This window comes from Lutzomyia longipalpis, chromosome 1 (genome assembly GCF_024334085.1).
Source record: "Lutzomyia longipalpis isolate SR_M1_2022 chromosome 1, ASM2433408v1".
Taxonomy (NCBI): domain Eukaryota; kingdom Metazoa; phylum Arthropoda; class Insecta; order Diptera; family Psychodidae; genus Lutzomyia; species Lutzomyia longipalpis.
In genome coordinates this window covers 3,844,663-3,866,127 of record NC_074707.1, presented here as the reverse complement: position 1 = coordinate 3,866,127, position 21,465 = coordinate 3,844,663, and the positions used below count along the sequence as shown (strand labels likewise).

General features: G+C 31.5%; 2 protein-coding genes across 2 annotated transcripts in view; one reads left to right on the top strand and one right to left on the bottom strand.

The window, feature by feature from the left end:
* LOC129786570 (nuclear pore complex protein Nup88) overlaps positions 1–21,465 on the top strand; it is an 850,897-nt gene that overhangs the window by 664,826 nt on the left and 164,606 nt on the right. The gene's annotated exons all lie outside the window — the stretch shown is intronic.
* On the bottom strand, positions 253–21,181 carry LOC129786605 (serine/threonine-protein phosphatase alpha-2 isoform). Its single transcript, XM_055821727.1, has 7 exons — positions 20,871–21,181; positions 20,415–20,546; positions 15,368–15,584; positions 9,175–9,263; positions 8,800–8,996; positions 5,551–5,698; positions 253–3,781 (listed from the first exon to the last, which is right to left on the bottom strand). The coding sequence occupies exons 1-7, from the start codon at positions 20,929–20,931 to the stop codon at positions 3,636–3,638; spliced, it is 990 nt and encodes a 329-aa protein (XP_055677702.1). The 5' UTR covers positions 20,932–21,181; the 3' UTR covers positions 253–3,635.

Here is a 21,465-nt window from a genome sequence, read left to right as displayed (position 1 = left end):
TCTCCCACGAAGGATAGCCTCCGTCTTCTCTCCCCCCTTCCTCTTCCCGCGGTATAGTTCACAACAGCCAAGAACTCATAACAAAAAAACAAAATTGAATTACAATATGATGATAAAAGAATCCCCCCCCCCGTGTGTGTTTGCTGCACAACAGCTGACGGACAAGAGATCAAACCAATAAACATCCTCCTGGATGAATTTTGGTCTGACTCTGCTGAAATGTCTGATTGGGGATAGAAAAGATTTTCAAAATTATTTTGAATGTGTTGATTCTCTTTTTCTTTTATTATTTAAAATCTTAATAATTTTTATGAATATTAGGAGAGTGTATTCAGTGTTTGATATTAACTGGTTTTTCTTTTCTTTTTTTTTTGAAAAATGAAAATCATAAAATTCTTTTAAAAATTATTATTCTTCTTTTCTTTTTGTTTTTTAAATTATCCTCTTCACTTAATCGCAATCACTCACACACATACTTCAGCCCAATTTTATCTCTCTTTTTTATTAAATTTTTAAATCTGCTTTCTGTGTAGAGTGTGTTTTTTCTTCTTCTTTTTTGTCATTATCTACTTTACGCTAATTCTATATATTTTTTTTAATATATTTTCTTCTTCTTCCACATACTCCTTACATACACAATAAAATGAATTTCATGTTTTATTTTTTTTATTAAACTCTTTTCCATCTCTTTTGAATTTCTATTCATTTTTTTCTTGTTTTTTTTTTTTAATCAATTTATTAATATAATTTTTTTTTCGGTATATTTAATAATTTTAAAATGTAAAAAAAGACCAAGTACTATTTGTACTTTACTTTTGAATATTTTTTCTTTCATTATTGAATTTCAAAAATTTACCTTTTTCATGTAGTTTTTTTTGTTTAAAGTTTTTCTTCTTAGTTTTTTGCTGTTTTAATAAACTTTTTGTTAATTTGCAAATAAATCTTTCTTTTTGCTGCATCTTTATTCAAAAATAAAAATAAATGTGTTTTTTTTTTTGATAATTTCCTTCTCTTTCAGCATCACGTAAATTCATTCACTTTGAAAGAGATTTTATGTGTATTTTTGTTTTCTTCTTTCTCTTTTTTTAACTTTACGGTATCATACTTTTTTTTTTGTTTAATTAATTAATTATATTATTGTAAAATTTACAAAAAATATATATATTACAATGTAATTTTAAATACTGCTTCTACTAAATGTAAATCCAAGTTTTAATTTTTTTCTTTTTCTCTTTTATTTATTTTTTCTTAATAAATTGAAAGGTAAAGAAAAAAATGTATAAAAAATGAAAAATAAAATATTCCCTTTGTGAATTTTTTTTTTGGAAAAAAAAATATGCGTAGAGAGGAATATATGAAGCTATTTAGCCTATATAGGGGTACATAGGTATTATGTTTTTTGCTTGTTGATTTTCTGTCTTTTTTTTAAAGGTAATTTTGGGTTTTGTTTTCTTGGAAAAAGGATCATGCATTTTTTTCCCAACATCTTTAACTTTTTCTCATGTTTTACCCTCAAAAAAGATAAAATTTTCCATTCATATCCACTGAAATGAAAAATAGAAACTCAATTTTGAGCGGAAGACTCTCTTGCACATCTATTTATAGCAAATTTCTACCCTTTTCTTTCTATCTTGTTTGTCTCATTCTACACATATCCCCTTTAAGATTTTTTTTTATTGCAAACCAATTTTGGTTGCTTCTGATAAAAATTTTATCTCTATATTTCTTTTGCATTTCCTCATTTCTCCTCCATGAAGGAGCTTTAAAGTTTTTTTTTCTTTAATTTATTCCTGGAAATTATTTCTTATTTTCTCTTAGGAAGGCGATTTATTTATTTTACTTTTCTTTTTTAACAAATAAAAAAAAAGCACATTGCAATTAAAACTGACTGAATCACATTATTCGAAAGGAATTTTTTTGAAATGAAAAATGATAAAAAGAAATTGATAATTTTTCTTTTTTTTTAAAGTGAATTACATAGAGCTTTGTTTTTTTTTTCTTGGACAGAGTTTTTCATCATGGAGTTACTAAGTCATCATAATCTATATAAGAATATTGTTTCAACAATAATTTACTGTTTTTTTTTCACAAATTTCTCATGTTTTTTATTTTTCCATTTTGTATTGAAGAATTAGCTTTTTAATCTTTTTTTCTCACTAAATTATTTCTTCACTTTAAATTTATTTTTTTATGTGTAATTTATGTATTTTACCCATTTTCTTCTCTCACTCTCTTTTAATTTTTCATCCCCTAAACAAATTACATTCAACTCATTTTTTTACCACTCCTTTTATTTTGTTTTCTTCTTGTTTAATATTTATATATAATTCAATTTTTCATCCTAATCACTGTTCTTTTTTTTATTATGAAAACACTTCGTCAAATATTTACACTATTACTCATTATTCTTGTTTTTTTTTTTAATCTTCTTACGCTCTCTTTCAAAAACTTCCTATCTGTCTTCATTCTTACTTTTTTTTCTGTAATCTCTACTTTTCATCAAAGAACAAAAGAAACTAAACAAATAACATGTTTTACGATTTCACAGAATTAAAGGATTTAAAATGAAGAAAAAAATTGTTTTTTAATAATTCCCTACAATGAGTGTACCTGTGTTGATTTCGAAACGTTTTTATTTCTATTAAAAAAAAATAAACTTAAAAAATTCTTTTCACTCACATTCCCCACTCCCCCCCCCTCCTTCTCAACACTCACACACGGACACACACGCACACATTTTAAAGAAAGGAAAAAATAAAAGAATAAACAAATTAGTGTGTAATTATATAATGCAATTAAAATTCAATATTAAAACCTACAATTTATAATTTTACTTAAATTTATCATTTGTTTTTTTTGTGCATTGAAATTATCATTGTTTTTCTTATTCTTTCTTTTTTTATCAAGTTGCATTGAAACCCTTTGAAGGTCCATGAATTACAAAGAAAATCATCCTTTTGCCAATTTCTTCTATTTGGCGCTAGTTTTGAATGCAATAAAAGTTTTTAAAAAAAATATATCTAAAAGAAAATAAATATAATTTTGAAAGAATTTTTTTTGTGTGTGAACTAAAATGAGAAATTGAAGAAAAATAAATAAAGGAGCAAGAAAAAACTTTAAAATACTTCTTTAAAAAAAAACTTGCGTCATGCCATTAAATGGCAATCGGAGGAAATATTTCTCCTGGACCATCTCTCAGAAGTTTACTAATGCATTCTTAATGCATCATGCCAGCCTATCATGCATGCCATTTATATAACAATTGAGGAAAGAAAAAAAAATGCTGCTGTATTAGTTTTTTTTTTTTCAAAATAAAAGAAGAGAATATTTTTGAATTATTCTTTCTTTTTAGCAAAGCTTACTCATTTCTTCCCTTCTTGCAATTTCTTTTTCTTTAAAATTATTATACCTCTCACATGATATTGAATGTATTTTCATTTTTCATTTTTTTTTTGTTTGTTTATAATTATTATTACTTCACAAGATTTAACTTCTTTTACACTCCCACATAAAGAAAAGTTTTCATTTTTGTTGTTGTTGGTTTTTTTTTACTCTTAACACCCCTCCCATTGTAATTTCCCCCCCATTGTTATTAATTTCATTTCTTCTTGATCTAATTCATCTCTTGTCCTAATTTATTTTTTCTTATTCTTATTATGTAGCCCACGTGGTGGTGTTACTGGTCGAGAATTCGGGGTGCCATACTGAAATCGCCTCTTATCAGCTGGCTTCAGTATTTGGAATGAGCACATCAATGTCTCATCCACAGACATCATTGCACCTGTTTTGTGTCATTCATTGTTGTTGTTGTTGGTTGATGGGTTAAATAAACCACACAAAGAGGAAAAGAGAAAAAAATAGCCATTACATAAAATCTTCTAATTCAATATTCTATGTAATTCTTATGTCATTTTAAGTCGTTTTTTTTTGTAGACAAAGACCTGTCGTCAATGTGAATGAGCAACGAGGCAAAAATATTGTTTAAATGTTAGGAATGTTAAAACATCGTAATGCAAATAATTATATTGTCTCATTGACATTGAAAAAAAATAGATTTCATTCTCAAAATTTATTTACAAATCCCTCCTCATTCTCACACACATTCATCATCACTCAACACCCAAAAAAAAAAGAATTTCAATCATCCACTTAATTCATCTTCTTTCGTGACCAAGACTTTTGCACAGCAAAGAATGAAAAAAAAACAGGTGCGATTGTTACATGCTTCATGGGTAGTAGATGGACTACAAGTCACAATGTTATTAATACATAGTATGAGTGGTTATTATTTTTCCCTCCAAAAAGAAACTTCCTGGCCTTTTACAGAGACAGACACACAGGTATGGCAAGAACAACAAAATGTACTGGTAAGCTGACCAAGCTTACGAGAGCTGTGTTTCTTTCAGTGTACCATTTTTGTGAGAGCAAAATAGAACGCGCAAAGTCGGGAAAAGTTGAAAAGTCATACCCTAAGAAATGTTTGGAAGGCCATATCTCGAGAACGGATCCATAGATTTTCATAAATTTTTTTTTTGTTTGAAAGGTCTTGAAGTCAGCTATAACATATCGAAAAATGAAAAAAATTTATGTCGCCATTTTCGAAAAATTCGAGTTCGAAATTTTCGAAAACTTTGTTTTCGATTTTAGCGCCTCTTGCGGTCATTTCTCGAAGTTGCAATGTTCTAGACATTTGTAGGGTTTCTCGAAACCTTTCATTTGCGCTTGAGTTGATCAAGATCGGACTTGTAGAACCCGAGATATGACATGCCAACTTTGGAAGGCTATATCTCGAGAACGGCGACATAGATTTTCTTCATTTTTGGCATGAAGCTAGATAATATAGTCAGCTATAACATATCAAAAAATGAAGCAAATCGATAATTGCGTTTTCGAGATATTCATCGAAAACTCATCGAAAATTTTGTTTTTGATTTTTGGCCCTCTAGCGGTCACTTTTGAAACTTCTGATGTTCTAGAGAGTTGTAGGGTTTGTTGAGATCTTTCATTTGACCCCGGGTTGATCAAAATCGGTCAAGCCGTTTTCGAGTTATGGTCGATTTTCGATGAAAAATTGTGGCGGCCATATTGACTAAACGGCTTGACCGATTTTCGAAAATGAGGTATCGTTGGAAAGCTCTTGATGACCCCTACAACATATCAAAATTTCAGATTTTTAGCTATTACAGGGGCTGAGATATAGCGAAAACAAAATTTTGAGGTTATTCAAAATGGCGGACGCGGGGGTGGGGGGTAAAATTTGACGTCATAATCTGACGTCTTCCAGTCGACTTTTAAACTTTGCCGTTTACCGCAAGTCTCTATCTATCACCGTTCTCTCGCAATTTAGCGTTGTACTCCGGCCGGACGGCCGGACGGACGGCCGGAAAAAAAAATTTTTGGCGCATACGTTTTTTGGAATGTGGGGACCCTAATTCGTGCTCATCCCAAGTTTGAGCCCGATCTGACGACTTTCGATTTTGCTCGGTACACAAAAGCTGTGTCTGAAAGAAACACAGCTAAAAGGTGGAAAAAAAGAGAACATAAACTCACCTGCATTGTCAAATTCACCGCAGTAATTGGGCGCTGAAAATAGCGTCACGAGTTGTCGTTTTGCAAAAAATTCATAACCATCCTCCACAACTTGATGAGCACGACATATCAAGTCAAACTCGTGCTTACGCAGGAATTTCAGAACCGTCTGCAAGTACACACAAAAAAAAAGATAAATCAACAAAATAATATCACTTACATTCACACACCTGAAAGCTCGCCTCAAAGTGTTAATCAATCAACAAAGAATTTTCGTCTTTGCATTCAAATTGTGTGTAGGTGTCGTGCTTTTTTTTCCTACTGTATGTGCCATCGCGCTATGAAGGTTACACACCACATCGCATGTTTTTTTTTCTTCAAACTCATATCAAATAAATTTGATAAACCTATTGATGATTTCATCGAGAAAATCCAACAGGTAAAATATACCTACAAAACCACAACCATGTTCTAACACCACCTACATTGATTTTGCATTGTGTGTGCATTTTTGTTTTCAACGATAAAATAATTAAAAAGTAATTTTTCTATTTTTATTTTTTAATGTGAAATTAATAAAAGTCTCTTTTTTTTCCACGCATAAATTTCCATTTTGTGTAGGAACATTAAATTTAGCATCCGAAAAAAAAATAAATGTTCGTTCAATCCCCAAATAAAAGGACAAATGGATGAATCACCTCCCCATTAAATCATCATTTCGTATCCTTTTCATGCAAAAACAAAAAGTCTTCGTGGCGGAGAACTTTGCAGAGAACTGGCCAAAAAGTAATGCAATAAAAAGAATTTATAACTATTGTGGTTTTAAAGAAAATATTTAAAGCTCATGTGGCTTTTTGACTTGTTCTTTTCGCGTGATTTTAAATGATTCAATTTTTATTAGTCATTCATTCGTTGGAAAAAGTTTACAGGGGGGAAAAAAGATGTAAAAATATGATTATTATAATGTCCTAGATAAAAATACTGAAGGACTTTTTTGTTATTATAAAATATATATAAAGGTATAGGTAGGTATTTACCCTACCCTAGTTTGAATAAACTTTATATGTACAATATCAAACTCTGCTATGGAAGGAAGTTTGTGAAATGGATAAAATGTATATTTTTTCACTTTTTATTGTCATTCGATACAACTGATAAATTAGTAAACATTTTGCAATACTCCAAGAAGCTCTCTCATATGGTAAGTTAGAACATTTTAAAGTGAGTGACTTTACTATGTATAAATGACTCACAATATAATGGAAGAAGTAGGTAAAGTACTTATACGACATGAAGAAGCTAAATAAGTTAGGGAGAAAGCATTCAAGTGGAAATATACCTGTAAAACTCGGAAGAGAAATATCAATGAGATATGGAATTTTATTGTGTTATCAGTTAACCTTCAAGTGCCTCCTAACTTACTCACTCAAAAATTCATTTATAAAGTTATGCTAAGAATTTTTCAAGTAAATTCCTTTTTGCCTTTATATTATTAGTATTTATGCTCTTTATGTTAAAGATTTCGTCCTTGCTAAATAATAGTTTTTTTTTTTTTAGCTTTCCGTGGGAAGTGAGACGTCGTACATTTTACATGAATATTTTCTTATCATTGTAGCATTGATTAGGTACTCTCATTGCCAATTTTATTTTGAGGAAGTAAATTTAAATTATATTTACTTTATCATCTATTTTATTTCTTCTCAAAGCTTTTATTCAAGGAGCTTTTTTTGTAAGTAGACAAGGGCTTTTTTAGAGAATAAAAATCTCATAATTATTAGAAAAAAAATTTAGGACGATTTTCGCATCAAAGCTATGTTTTTTCTTTAAATTGTAATCTACGATTATTATGCCTACAGTCATCTCCAATTTTAAACATAAATTTTTAATGGAAATTTATGAAAAAACCAGTTTGGCTTGATCATTATGGAATAACCCATTGCACTACTTACTTTATAATACGTACAGAAAGCATTTAGTTAAAAAACTTTTATAGGAAATTTCCCAAATAATTTCAACTGTTTCTTTTTTTTCTTTTATTATTTTTAAAAGTAGTATTTAGCTATACATAGTACAATGTATAGAAACTGATTCATAATCACATAATGGAACGGAACAAACATTAATTAAATGATAAACAAATAGAAAAAAAAAATCACCCAACACAACTCTGGAGAATAAATCTTATCGGAATAGCTCAACATTATTAAGCCTACAAACTATTCTTATCACTGTGATAAGAATAAAAGAATTAAAAAAGAGATATAATTACGATGAAGAGACTAAATAACTAATTAAAGTGTCTCCCTCTATTATTTAATTAAACAACATTTTGAGCACGAGACAAAAACGTAGATAATTAGCCTTGAGTGTCATTAATTTGAAGCATCAGTAATTCATCTTGGAGGCACTACATAAACCTCATAAACATGTGTCTGTTCTAATTATATATCAACACCTATACCTACCCCACATATTACATTCCTCCTCACAGATTTTCTACGTCAAGTAATCAATTTTCAAATTTATTAAAAATTTTACGATAAAATTTAAAGTTTTTTCTCTCTTTATTAAAATATTTCGAGAACTTTTACCTTGTATAGTTAGTGACTCTTCTAGATGATTTTGCAATAATTTCTCATCAATATTTCCATTCAGAGTTGCCTACAGGTTATATTTTGCAGGTGACTCATTTCAAGCAACATTACGTTGCTCTCTGGGTTAACAATCATCACTCCTCTTCCGTATACTCATACACAACAATTTGCCACACATAACTAATACTTTGCATTACAATAAAATTTATACATAGAATGTAGGTAAATTTATTGCAGGTCATCCCAAATTGATCTAAATAACAATTCTAAATGGATATTTTTGGGATTTCGGGTAAATTAGATTTAACTTTGTTATTTTGTCAAAATTCCTCTTTTTTTATGATTATCTCCAAACACTACAAAAAGCCGGAAATTTGAAGGAGAATTTCAACAACAAATAAATTACAAATTCTAATTCTTTTATATTGCTTTTTTGCGTATGTTTCTACATCAGCACTCCATGGGGACAGCATAAAAAATTAGCTCGCACAATCTGCTTTTATTGATTCATCAAATGCATTTGTGTGTACGATAGAACATTGGGTGGGCGAAGCAATTGAAATAGATGCGCAATAATTAAGCAAATTAATTTGTCTTTGATGGCTTGTTGTACATACACATCCATATTTTTTTTTATCAAAGGTTAAAGTTAAAGTTTTTGCAAATAAAATCTCACCTCTGGTCCAAATGTAAAACTAACGCCACGATCATTTTCACCCCAACTCAATGTATCCTTATCGGGGTCAGACCACAGAAGATCACAGAGAAGTCCTTGGTCTGGGACATCGGTGGGTCTCATAATACGTCGAATTTGTTCCATTGACTGCAGATCGGGACTTAGGCCACCGTGACAGCAGAAGATTTTCTCATCAACTACAAAAGCCCCAAAAGAAATAATTTTGTTGAAGAAAAAGTTTTTCAATAAAAAAACATTCTTTTTGTCTTTTAATAATTTCCAAAAACAACAAAAGAAATTTTGACACAATTATTACTTTTTTTTTCTTTTGTGATTTACAAGGAAATGAAAGAAATTTCCAAAGTTTAAACTCACCAATTGCTGCAACTGGCAAACAATTGAAACAATCTGTAAATGTTTTCCACAATTTTATATTGTAGCGTCTCTTGCATTCGTCATAGAAACTGCAAAAATAGAATGAAAGAGGGAGAGAAAAAGGGTTAACAATTTGGGGAAACAATTTAACATTTACTTTGCGCAAAAATTCACAAAATTTAATTCCAACAACACACCATTAAAAAAAGAAAATTGTCATTTATTGTGTGTGAAAAATTATCCAAAAAAATAAAATCTCCATCCCAACAATGAAATCATTAAATAAATTATCCCATTTTTCGGTGTTTATTATTACCCTTATCACAGAATAAAAAAAATTGTAGCTCTGCGAGATGAGAGAGTGCGAAAGGACCCATAATTCACATAAATCTTTTTATTTATTTTTTCACAACTCAAAATGAAATTTAAATTCCAACGTAGAAAATATTATTATATTGCGAATTTTTCCATGTTTGTCCGTGAATCTAAATTTTTTATTATGCCTAGAAAAACCATGTTTTGTACATTAGCGTATACCTATATAATAACCTATAAATTTGAATGTTAAATTTTCTCATATTATAGTCACACATTTTGCACGTGAAAATTATTCTTTTGCTCACATTGAGGGGTATAGAGTACACGACACCACCACATTGCTGCATATACCTGCCTGCCTGTTCGTGCTAAAAATTAAATGGAAGTCATCATTTTATGGTGGAGGAGATCTCCTTATCTCCCATCCCATTATCATGGTGATAATTTAAAAGTGTATACAAATGTACATATATTGCTTCTCACATGTGCTATCCACCATACACATAACTTGTTCACGAGACTCTGTGGATTTTTAAATTAAACACATATTTTTGCAACATTTTAACTGCTATTTGCTAATGAGACACAAAAATTTTCACCTCCATTTACTAAATCATCGCGCTTTGTGATGCATTTCATAATATAATTAAAGGAATGTTGTTCTTAAAATCGTTCTACTTGCTTTAATTTTTTAATTATTCTGTTATAGAAAATTTCTAGATTTAGATTAATTATTATTTCAAGCATTTCAAGATATCCAATGGACAATTTATGCTACTTATGTTGCAATGTTTTTGTTTTGGAAAATTGCATCAATATCACTTTTAACACAGTATTAATTTACATTTTCATTTATCGAAAAAAAGTCAGGTCGATTTTGATAAAAAAAAATTGTGAAAATCTTCCTCTATAAACAAAAATTTTAAGAAATTCATTTTGTTTGAAAGAGATTAATTTTATCTAAGTTTTAGAGCCTTATTGAAAAAGAATTCACGTCAAGATATTTTAGAAACTACACACGATCTTAAATTTTTTATTTCATAAGTCATTTTTTTCTCTTATTTTTAAGGATTGACACTATATCCTTCTGAAAGCTTTCAATGTGATTTTCTGTCTTCTTCAACGCATATTTCAATCTAACAAAATTCTTATTTATTCTTAATGAAAATCAAAACTAATAAGCTCATTAAACTTTCATTAAAATTGGTCAAAGCTCTGCTAAAATGGGTTAATTAGTTTAATTCGCATTTAATCTTTTTAATAAGAATCTAATTACTACAAAGAAATAAATAATAAATACGACATTTTTTACATTTTGGTACATCTTGTCAATTTATTGGCGCCGTATAGAGCAAGTGAAAATGATAATATAGCTCCTCGATAGGTCAAGGCAATATAAAGAACAGATTATTAAGTTAATCTGTCGTTGAGTTTATATACTTTACTTGTATTTACAACAATAATATTTTTAAGTATAGAAACAACATTGAATGTCGTTTATGTACTATGTATGTGTCCCCTCCTTTACTCTCACTCCTCAATCACTCAATATAAGTTTGCAAAGCTACACACAACCTTTTTTTTTCTTCTTCTTGTGTCTCACTACAAAATTACATAAAATATAATTTGATTTTATATTCATTGCGTCTTGTCTACACATCCAACCAAGTTCAATACATTATATCAATACTAATATTAATTCAATGTAAAGTATTTTAACCCAACAAGCTTGATTGCACTGCTAAAGTGTTGAGTTTTTTTCTTCTCTCTTTATATTGTAGTGTGGCATTCAGGTTAAATTATGTATGCTCATTGGAAATGACAGAGAAAAGACCCTGCTAGAGCCTAAATTTAAAAAATTCTCCTTTTTAAATTCTCTAGGTGGCCTGAGAATCAATAAATATATCAATAAATGTTCATCAATATATATTATGTATGTACATTCTAAATGAGCAACATTAGACCGGAAATCCCTCTAAAGATTCTTCCTTTTACTCTCCCACTATGTACGTTCATCTGCTGAACACTTGATAACGACGAACGACTCTTTCTCATCATTTCCTCGCACTTACTACCCCACATTGCGATAGAACCAATAATCTCTAAGTCTGTGGTATGTAATATACATATGTAGAATAGATAGTTTTTCCTACATATCATCTGCTCTGCATGCATATAGAGTTATACATTCAGCATTAGCCTCAATATTGATGGGAGATGAAAAAATACATATATTCAGAGACCACCTCAAGTTTCGTATTTTTCCTTCACCCACCACCCCTCTCTCTCTCCCATATCATACTCTTTCCCCCCAACATACACACACTTCCTGGCATTCGGCCAAATTATTGATGAAAATCAATGTCTTCACATTCAATGATTCACTACTCTATTGTCTAAATATCTCTCTCATTCTCTTCTCTTCTCTTCTTTTTTTTCTTTCGATGTAATTGCCAAAATGATTTGATTCATATTGATACATTCTACTTTTGTGCGCGATAAAACATAATTCGTCATCGAATTAATATTATATGGAGGTATTACCTATTTTTTCTTCCAATTTAGTACGCACACACCATGGAAATATTTTTACCTCCTTCATCGAAAATTACTTTTGACGTGATAAAATATAGGTAGGTATCTCCCCCTCTCTCTTTCCCCCCTCTGTGTCAATCGTTTTTCCTTCAATCCCCAAAACAACAATATTCTTATATTATTATTATTATTAGATAGAAAGGAGGAGGAGAAGGAGAGATCGATGAAATACAAAATGAATTTGATAAAGTCAGATTAAATATGAAGAACAAATCAATTTGTGGCATTATTTTTTTCCCACACACAAACATACAGAGGAGGGTGGGGGGATTATCAGTCCAACAACTTTTTCTTCTCCCCACACACATCTTTATGATTTTAACCCTCAAAACCATTGAATTGAAGCCAAAATACGAGGACAAAATGTGGCTTTCGTGTCATCATTCAATAAAATTTATTCTTCTTTTTTTTTATTATTATTATAATTCATGTGAAAAATTTCTCTTTGGTTTTTTTTTTCATTAGCACGCGAATTTTTTTTTCATCTTTGAACAAACTCATTATGATAAGAAGGAAAGAGACACACACAAAAAAAGTGTCCATCAATCTAATTGTTGTCTACCCACTTATCACATTATTCATGTTTTTTTTTGCAAAAAAAAACATTTTATACCCCCACGATAAACCAAATTGCCGAATGAATGATAAATCTTTCACGAGAAGCAATCACATTAAAAAAAAAACTCGAGCAATTTGCAAATTTCATACCATCTCACGCGAGAAGTTCTCTCTTTTTATTTATTTTTTATTTACCTATCTGTTTTTTTTTTCTGTGCAAATGTCACGTTTAGCACTGTTGGTGCTGCGCGAGAAAATGTCAAGATTTTACTACAACAGGAAAAAAATAGAAGAATTTGTAAAACAATTTGCATTTTTTATTTATATTGAATTATTGAACATTTATTTGGTAAATATATTCAAATCAAATATAAATGGAAAGAACGGCGTAGTATATACATATGTCGCACTAAAGTGTGTAAAGTAAAATGATACCGTAACGTGCTCCTCGAATATAGAGAGCAAAATATTATTCTTGTTTTGCATTCAACAGGAGAGGTGAATGCTATAATTTTATTTCTTGTCATGTTAAGTGGTTGAAAGTCCAAGGATTTTACCCTCAAAAAGATACTTCAATGTCTTCAAATGTTAAAGATTCTCATACTCCTAAGAGAATCAGAGAATCCACATTATGTATAAAAAAAAAACCAAAAAATGTTTAGCTTTGATTTATCTGTCTTCCTTCCTCTTGGCCATGCTAGTCGAATTTATCTATCCGGGCCATTTAGATAAAAATGATAAAATAAATAAATATTCTTCTATGTTTATGTGAATTTATATAGATCTTTCTTTTGTGCAAGAACAAATGAAAATAATTGTTCTAATAAGGTAATCTGAATCAAACCTCAAATATAAAAACAAGACAATTTTTTTTGATAAGAGAAAATGTATAAATCTTTGAAATATGAACATCCCCTTGCAGATTATAATAAATTGTCTACCAAATGGAAAATTACTACACATACATATTTTTCCATTTGTAACCCTGACCATCTGTTTTCCCATCCCCACACGTCAATGTAGATATCATTTGATCATTTATGCTTTAGCAATTTGGAAAAATATGTTAGTATTATGTACAAAATGAAAGAAAGAAAAAAAAACAACAACGAAACAGAAATTTTATCACAATCAGAGATTTTATCAATCACGAAAGCTACCTCAACACATTCTGTCGCCAAGTGACAATATCAATGATTTCACGGACCTACCCTCTTCTCATATTTCTCACTGATATACACCCCCGCCTCCCCTAAATGGTAAATCAATATCTCTCTGTAATGGGGGGTAGGTAATAATAATTTTCAATCGACGTCTTCACTCTTGATATAGCAGCAAATATATGTGTGTGTGCGCGGGGGGGCGAAAGGGGATGTAGGTTGAAATATACACCAACAAGGTGCTTGCAAACAAGACAACATACACATTACTATTTTTGGGATCAAACCCTCCCAGTTGTCTACATTATTACCTTTTCTTTTTTTTTTCTCTCTGCGCCGCTATATATAAAGCAGGAAAAAATATTTATGCCTACACGGTAATACATGGCTAAATACCATTAATACATCTTGGTTACGTATAAAATGTGGTGTAAACTGTAATAAATTTTCTTTTGATACCCTCTATGTCTTTTTTTTCTTCCTCCTCATCACCTTTTCATCTCTTACTCTTCTTCATTATTTTAATTTTCACTATGAAAAAAAAAACCTACCTCCTCCATAAGCATAAATACAAAAAGCTAAAATATGAATGAGAATTAATATTTATAAAATGTGGAACAATACCAAATAGAAGAAGTCTCTCTCCTCACTTCTCAATGGAAAATACAACATTTTACAACAAATTAATTTTACTGCAACGATATTCTCTCATTTAAAAGTCATTTTTTTTACTCCACTTGAAGCCTTGTCATTGTAAGAAGAGCACATAAAACTTTCCCATAATACGTATATTATGTATACTGTACGTACAACGTACACCCCATGGTTTATTCCTATATAAATTAAATGCACACATAATAATATCTCTTCACGCAGTTTAGTAAGATCAAAGCTGAAAAATTTTATGTTCTGAAGGCAATAAGAAATGAAAAAAACAGCAAAAGAGCTAGAGAAAACACCAATAAGTTGGTAATACGTTAACCAAATAATATTTTCACGTCTAAAATTAAATTTTTCATTTTGCGTTTCCTTCCTAAGAACAACAACAAAAAAATAATAAAGTAAATATTATATGCACAAATTACTGAGAATCCTACCACTATATAATATTGGAGGCCAAAAAAACATTTCAAATCTTAAAAAAAAAAGTAATTTGCCTATCATTCTTACTATATATTTGCGCTCTATTCGAGAGGAAAGGAAGATAGAGCCATATAATAAAAAAGCAAGTAAGATATTTTCTCACAAAATAAAATCATCAGTGGTTTTGATGATGTGTTATTTACGTATTTTTCCACAATTTCTTTTTTTTTATTCCTACCCCTTCTTCCACCTACTCTCACTCTATCTCTCATCTCATCTCATATAAACTATAATTCTCTAATTTGTAGTGACTATGATCGCATGTTTAGACACTTTTTCTTCCATTATTCTGTCGACCACACACAATTTCTCTGAATGAATAAAAGGAGAAAGACAAAAAAAAAAAAAACAGCAGCAGCATCACATCAAGAGAAGAAACAGATTTTACAGACTCATCTCAATGATAATAATAAACTCACCCATAAATTCTATTGATACTAGCACATTCATGATTTCCTCGTAGCAGGAAGAAATTCTCTGGATACTTTATTTTGTAGGCAAGTAGTAGGCATATTGTCTCCAATGACTGTTTACCACGATCCACATAATCACCAAGGAAAAGATAATTTGAATATGGCGGGAAGCCCCCATATTCAAATAGACGCAACAGATCGTAGTACTGTCCATGAATGTCACCTAAAATGGGAACAAGATGCAAAAAGAAATAATAAATTTGAGAATATATTATGTATGTATTAAAAAAAATTAGGACCTTGAAAGGAACGTGATAATTTAGAAAGTTGACATACAATATTCATTTCTTTTCTTCTTTTATTATTATATTGTGAGGTGATGAATGAAATTGTGTGTTGGACAATATTTTTTGAAGCACGATTGTAGAATAAAATGTGAGTTATGAGCTAAATCTTTTTATTAACCTTATTTACATGGTTAAATTTTACTTATTTTTGTAGAAAATAAAGAAAGTTTCTTTAAAAAAAAAGTTCTTTGAAAAAGCTTCGAAGGGAATGAATTAAAATTATTCTGTCCACCACAGGATTTGAACCCATGTCCTTACAGATAATAGATCTAATTAAAACAGTCGCATCTAGAACCTCTCGGCTATGTAAAGTTCTTTTTCAAACATCAGCGATTAATATCATTATAAACATTGAAAAATTCCTTCAAAATTCAAAACTACCCATAAAACTTTTTTACAACTGATAAATCTCTCATTTTCCCTGATCTTATTTGCCACGCGCATTATTTAAAAAAAAAATCTGCGAGGTCTGCGGTACAAAAAAAACGTGCTAAATTAGACTGACCTTTTTTTGTGTGGCTCTAATACCCCTTCTCTCGCACAATTCGTTGCTACCATTGATAAAATGTATTTTAACTATTGGAAATCTTATCATGTACTTTGATTACAGACTCATATTGATTCCTTCTTGCTAATTTCTCTACGGCGGCAATGAAAATATTTCTTTATGGACTTCAATGTCATAATTTTTCAACAAGTTTATGTAAATAATGAAAAGAAAAGAAAAGTCAATAACAATCAATATATAAGAATAAACTCTATAACAATAATCATTGGTTTGGATGATTTACAAAATTAGTAGTTAATATTGACTCTCTTCGCATTGGACATTAAATTTATATAATGTATAAATAACAACACTATAAGACGGAAAGGTTCAATCGATATTCCTTGAATACTGATGAGTCAAGGAATGAATATTTTTGTGGTTTAATCGAAACCGAAACCTACACTCGTCGTAGACATTTAATAGTTAGGTACCCCCCCAAAATAGCCTTCCTCTCTCTCTCTCTCTCCATATAAAAGGAGAAAATTAGTAGGTTACATATATATAGAGGACAGTATATAATACACCGAAAAAATATTTCTCATAAATGTATAATTTTTTTTCTTCTCTTCTCCATATTCAACTCTCGCAATTTATCAATTGCCGGTTCCACACATTTTTCGCACCATCCCCCGCTCTGTGTGGTGCCATCGTGTTTGTTGTTGATACTTTCGCCGGGAGGATGCCAAAAAGGAGCGGTATGCCTGATGTGCGACCGGCATGGAGCTTTTTGAGAGCGACTGGCATTTTATTTGGGGGAGAGATGATGGGCTAAACATCGTGCCGGATGACGTCAGTGCGTGTACAGGAGTATTGAAATTCACCGTGAAATATTATCCCAAAAATGGTTTTAGGCTCTCCATATTCGGCGCTTCCTCCTCATACAATCTGCCTTCTCTCTTTCTCTCTCTTGCTATACTTTTTCGCGAAGATTTTTTTTTAATATTATATTGTAGTATATTTACACCGCGCACGCACATAAACTCTGGCCCACTGATGAGGTCACGGGGCCATGAAAATTCCTTTCATTATTCTCCACCACACTTTTGTCCGTATTATAGTTTTTTTTTTCTAATCTCATTTCAATAAATTAAATAAATACCTTTTATTACAAATGTGTAATAATGGAGGAATATAAAACATAATAAGAGCATAAGTACAAACATCCAAAACACCATTCTCTTCATCTTTTTTTCTTTCTTTCTTTCTTTCCTTTTAAACACCATATATAGGTAACATCTTATTGTTTCTTCTCATTCAATAATAATTTATTTTACTACATATACTATATTTTTCTTGTCTTTTTCTCTCTCTTTCGCTCCTTTTTCTGCTTCTCTCGCACTTTATGGACAGTGTGAGAAAAAGAAAAATTGTTGTAGAGCAAAAATTAATTAAAAACACACACCGAGTTGGGAATTAAATATCGCAGACTTTATTGTGTTGTTGTGGAGAGAAAAAAAAGAACATACCTTCCACTACACAACATATTTTACATTGATGAGAGAGTGTTGGCGACATTGAACAATTTGCATCTTGTGCATATCCATTTCTTTTTATAGGGTAAGAATTTCTAATTTGTGGTAGTTTTTTTTTAGAATTAGCTTTCTCGATTTTTTTTCCTAAAAACAAATATTAGAAGAATTATTTTTAAAAAAAACTGTAAATTCTTAACGAAGAAAAATGAAGATTTTTTAAGAACTTGAACAAATATCAACAAATCGTATTTTCTTCATACCAAATAAGATAATAAAAAAAGTACCCTATATCAGGTCAATCCTACCCTACTAGGCTCACAATAGTGACGAATTGAATACGGGATGCATCTTACTGTGGTTTTGGCTTTCAATTCCATGCTCTTCATGTTTCAATTGTCTCTGTTTGGGTTAAACTCTGCAAGTTTTGAATGTCAAGACCTATTTTTAGCAAATAAGAAGTTTTATATACCAACTACAAACATTTCAAACTCCTCTTTGGTCTTTCTTCTCCCTCCTTCCTTAACAAACCCATTTTACTCCATTATAGAGTCTTGCAAATATTTTAATCGCGAAAGTAAAAATATTTAGACTCTACCAAAAAGGCCCAGACAAGAAACTTTTTTCTCTCTATCTCTCTCTTCAAGTGAAAGGGAATGTAATGAAAGGTATAAACTTTCCTGTAAACTCTTTTTTTTTCTTTTCATTTCATTACTTTTAGAAATTTTTTTTATCTTTTCTCAATGTTTGTGATTTATTGAGAGAGAGACATAAAATTATCAAAGAAAAAAAAAGCATGAAAATATAACCCTGGACAAAATACTTTAGAGACGGTGGAGGGCAACAGAGAAAAAAATCAATTTGGGAAGGAAAACAAAACTCCGCGGAAGCGTGAGTAAAGTAAAGGAATGCATGTGAAAATTGACTTTTTATGGCTCAAACTCGGAGCGTGTTTCGACTATGAAGGGAAGAAGTTGTGCATTTGGCTGATTTTGCTGATTTGTTGTATTATTTTATGCAGTGGGACTTTTATTGCAGACTTTGCAACTTCTTCTGAGAGTTAAGATATCTCTCACATCCAATTTTGGGGGGGGGGGGGGGGGAAAGAGGAAGTCAACAATATTCATTTTATTAAGTGATTCCGGATCACTTAATTCTGTTTTATTTTTTTAGTTAAAATTTAAGGATTGTAAGGTCTCTTATGGGGACTAAAACGTTGTGATTTTCTTATTGGGAAAAAGAATACAAGAAATTCCAATAGTGGTAGCACGATTCTTCCTCATTCTTTTGAGAATGGACCTTTTGCTTACAAGAAGATAAACGACACCATAAATATTTCAATTCTAGAAGGATATCATTTGCAATTCAATATCATGGCAGAGACTTTATTTCCTATTAAAGTTCCTATCCTAATAATAAATTGTAGGAATAAAATTGAAGCATAAACCACATAAATTTATGCTGAATCATATGTGTTAAAGCATAAACAAAAATTTAACTGAAATTCCTCATAAATTAATTTTGGTAAAAATTTACAATTGTGAACATACGAGCACCCGGCAAAATTCTTACCATCACTTGTACTTTTTCTTCTTCAGGAGAAGGAATTCTCTTTCTCTCTTTATGTACATATTTTCAACCCCGTTCTTGGCATTTCTGGGTGCTTTCTCCGCGACTTTTTCAAGTGAATTCTCAAGCATTTTGCCTCTGTATGTGTATGTGTGTGTATTTATTCCTCCTTTTTCCGCTTCAAAGAAGCGTGGCGTCGCATGGGAAAGAACCTCCAATTTCGATATTTATAGCTAGCATGCACATAAATCGGTTAAGTTCGAGGCACATTTTCAATGCTATCCCATCGCCTCTATATGTAAGAAGAAGTGGTGGCTGTGTTCTTGGCCACCAATTCATCTCTTGGGCATGTATCTCAATTCATGTCATTGAATTATATCCAAGACTTGCTACGAAATTATGATGTATGGAGGAAAAGTCTCCACTCCATCTCTCATTGCTTATTCCGTGTGGCACAGACAAGCCCACAGAAGTTTGGCTGCTGCTGACTTTTTGGTCAGAGATGCCGTCACGCACGCAATTTTGGTGTGATGGGGGCGGAGGGATTTGGCATTTGAATTTTGCCAACTTTTCCCTGCATCACTTTGGCCACCGTGGACACTTTCTCCTTCCATTGATGGGTCCACCACACGCTCGTTAAGGTACATGACCTCACCATTTACGTGAACCGCGAGCGTCTCGTGTGTGCGTTTTTACAGTTCTCCGGCAACATCATCATTCCGACGACAGCCAACACTCTACATAATACTATCTTTACGACGAAGGTGTGCTTTTGAAGTGTCTCTGTGAGATGCACAACCAGCAAGTCTCATGAACAAATTCACACCATTTATCACACGCCTCTGCTTCACAGTTTTTCGGGGGCCCCCTTTCCGGGCCATTGTCTCTCGCATGCTTTTTGGCAATATGCAACTCTCTGCGTTACACTACACTCTTTCACAGACTACATTGTAGCGTGGACAGCGAAAATCTCACAAATATACTTCCCAAAATAATAGAAAATTGCTTCCACGTGAAAAGTTCCCACACATTCCCTCCACGAGTGACGACACAAAAGTTCCGGAGGCATGAGAGCCCCAATGTAACGGGGAGAAGGAGAGAAAAAAAAGCCAACTTACCGCAAATTTTCAGCGGAGCCTCAAGTTCCAACAAGATGGGCTGTGACAGGAAGATTTCACGGGATTTTAAACACAATCCACGTATTTCACTTTCAGACAGTTGCACATTTTTCCCTGGGCGGGCTAAACGCACTGCGGAAATATTTAGCAAATTAGCATTCTGGTAAGAAGATTATTGAGGTCGTCGGTGCTGTGGAAATGGATCTTTTTCATCATCCGGAAATTCTTCGAAAGGGGGAAATGAGCAAACAGCAGAAAAAAGACGACATATTTTTTTTTCATTGAATTTTTCGCACTGTGGAGGAAAAAAATGACGTTGTCGGGGCGTTGGCATCCCCCGTGAAATCCGGATGGAAAAAGCACCCATTTCCGCACACCGGGCATCCCGGTGGGGTGTTGCAAAGTGCACCGGGACACCTGCTTTGCACTTTTAGCACATTTTCTCAGTGAATTTACCTTCCAATAACTTGGCAATTAGCTCGTCAATATCATACTTTTCATCCATTTCTGCTGCCATTGACTCACAAGAATGTTTTTTGGGGGATTTATTTCGCTCAATAGCCGACGCACTGTTTCAAGTATCGGTGCAATGCCACAAGAAGAATCACAGGGACTAATCTCTGACTATTTTGCACGGCATTAAACACAATATAAACGAAAATTAAACCGATATTGCGAGAGAAATGCGAGCGAGACCCGCGGAAAAATGTAATGGCGGATTGTCAATTTTTCTAGTTGTAGCAGTACACGGTGCTCAAATTGTTTCTGCCGAGTTTCTGCGATAGCTAAGTTTTTAACTGTTCCCAATTGGAATTGTAGTTTTATGATAATTATTCTTATATAAAATTTTATTTATTTATTGTATGCCTTGTATGCAACAAAGATATTACTTTTCCTAAAATATTCTAATAAGAACCTTTTTTTTTCTGAAGACAATTTTCTTATTGGAAAGCTATTGTAGATTTAGGCCAATAAAAGTTCTAGATAAATTCTCTACAAAAAAACTTTTCCATAAGATTTTATTTTTATTCATCTCTTTTAATTTTTTTGT

What these genes read in the sequence shown, in the direction of transcription:
- LOC129786605 (XM_055821727.1), bottom strand. Translation starts at nt 20,931, where the DNA reads ATGGCAGCAGAAATGGATGAAAAGTATGATATTGACGAGCTAATTGCC. An exon ending in AGTATCAATAGAATTTATGG is followed by an intron (nt 9,264 to 15,367) that starts GTGAGTTTATTA and finishes CTATTTTTGCAG; the next exon opens with TTTCTATGACGAATGCAAGA. An exon ending in TTTGCCAGTTGCAGCAATTG is followed by an intron (nt 8,997 to 9,174) that starts GTGAGTTTAAAC and finishes GGGCTTTTGTAG; the next exon opens with TTGATGAGAAAATCTTCTGC.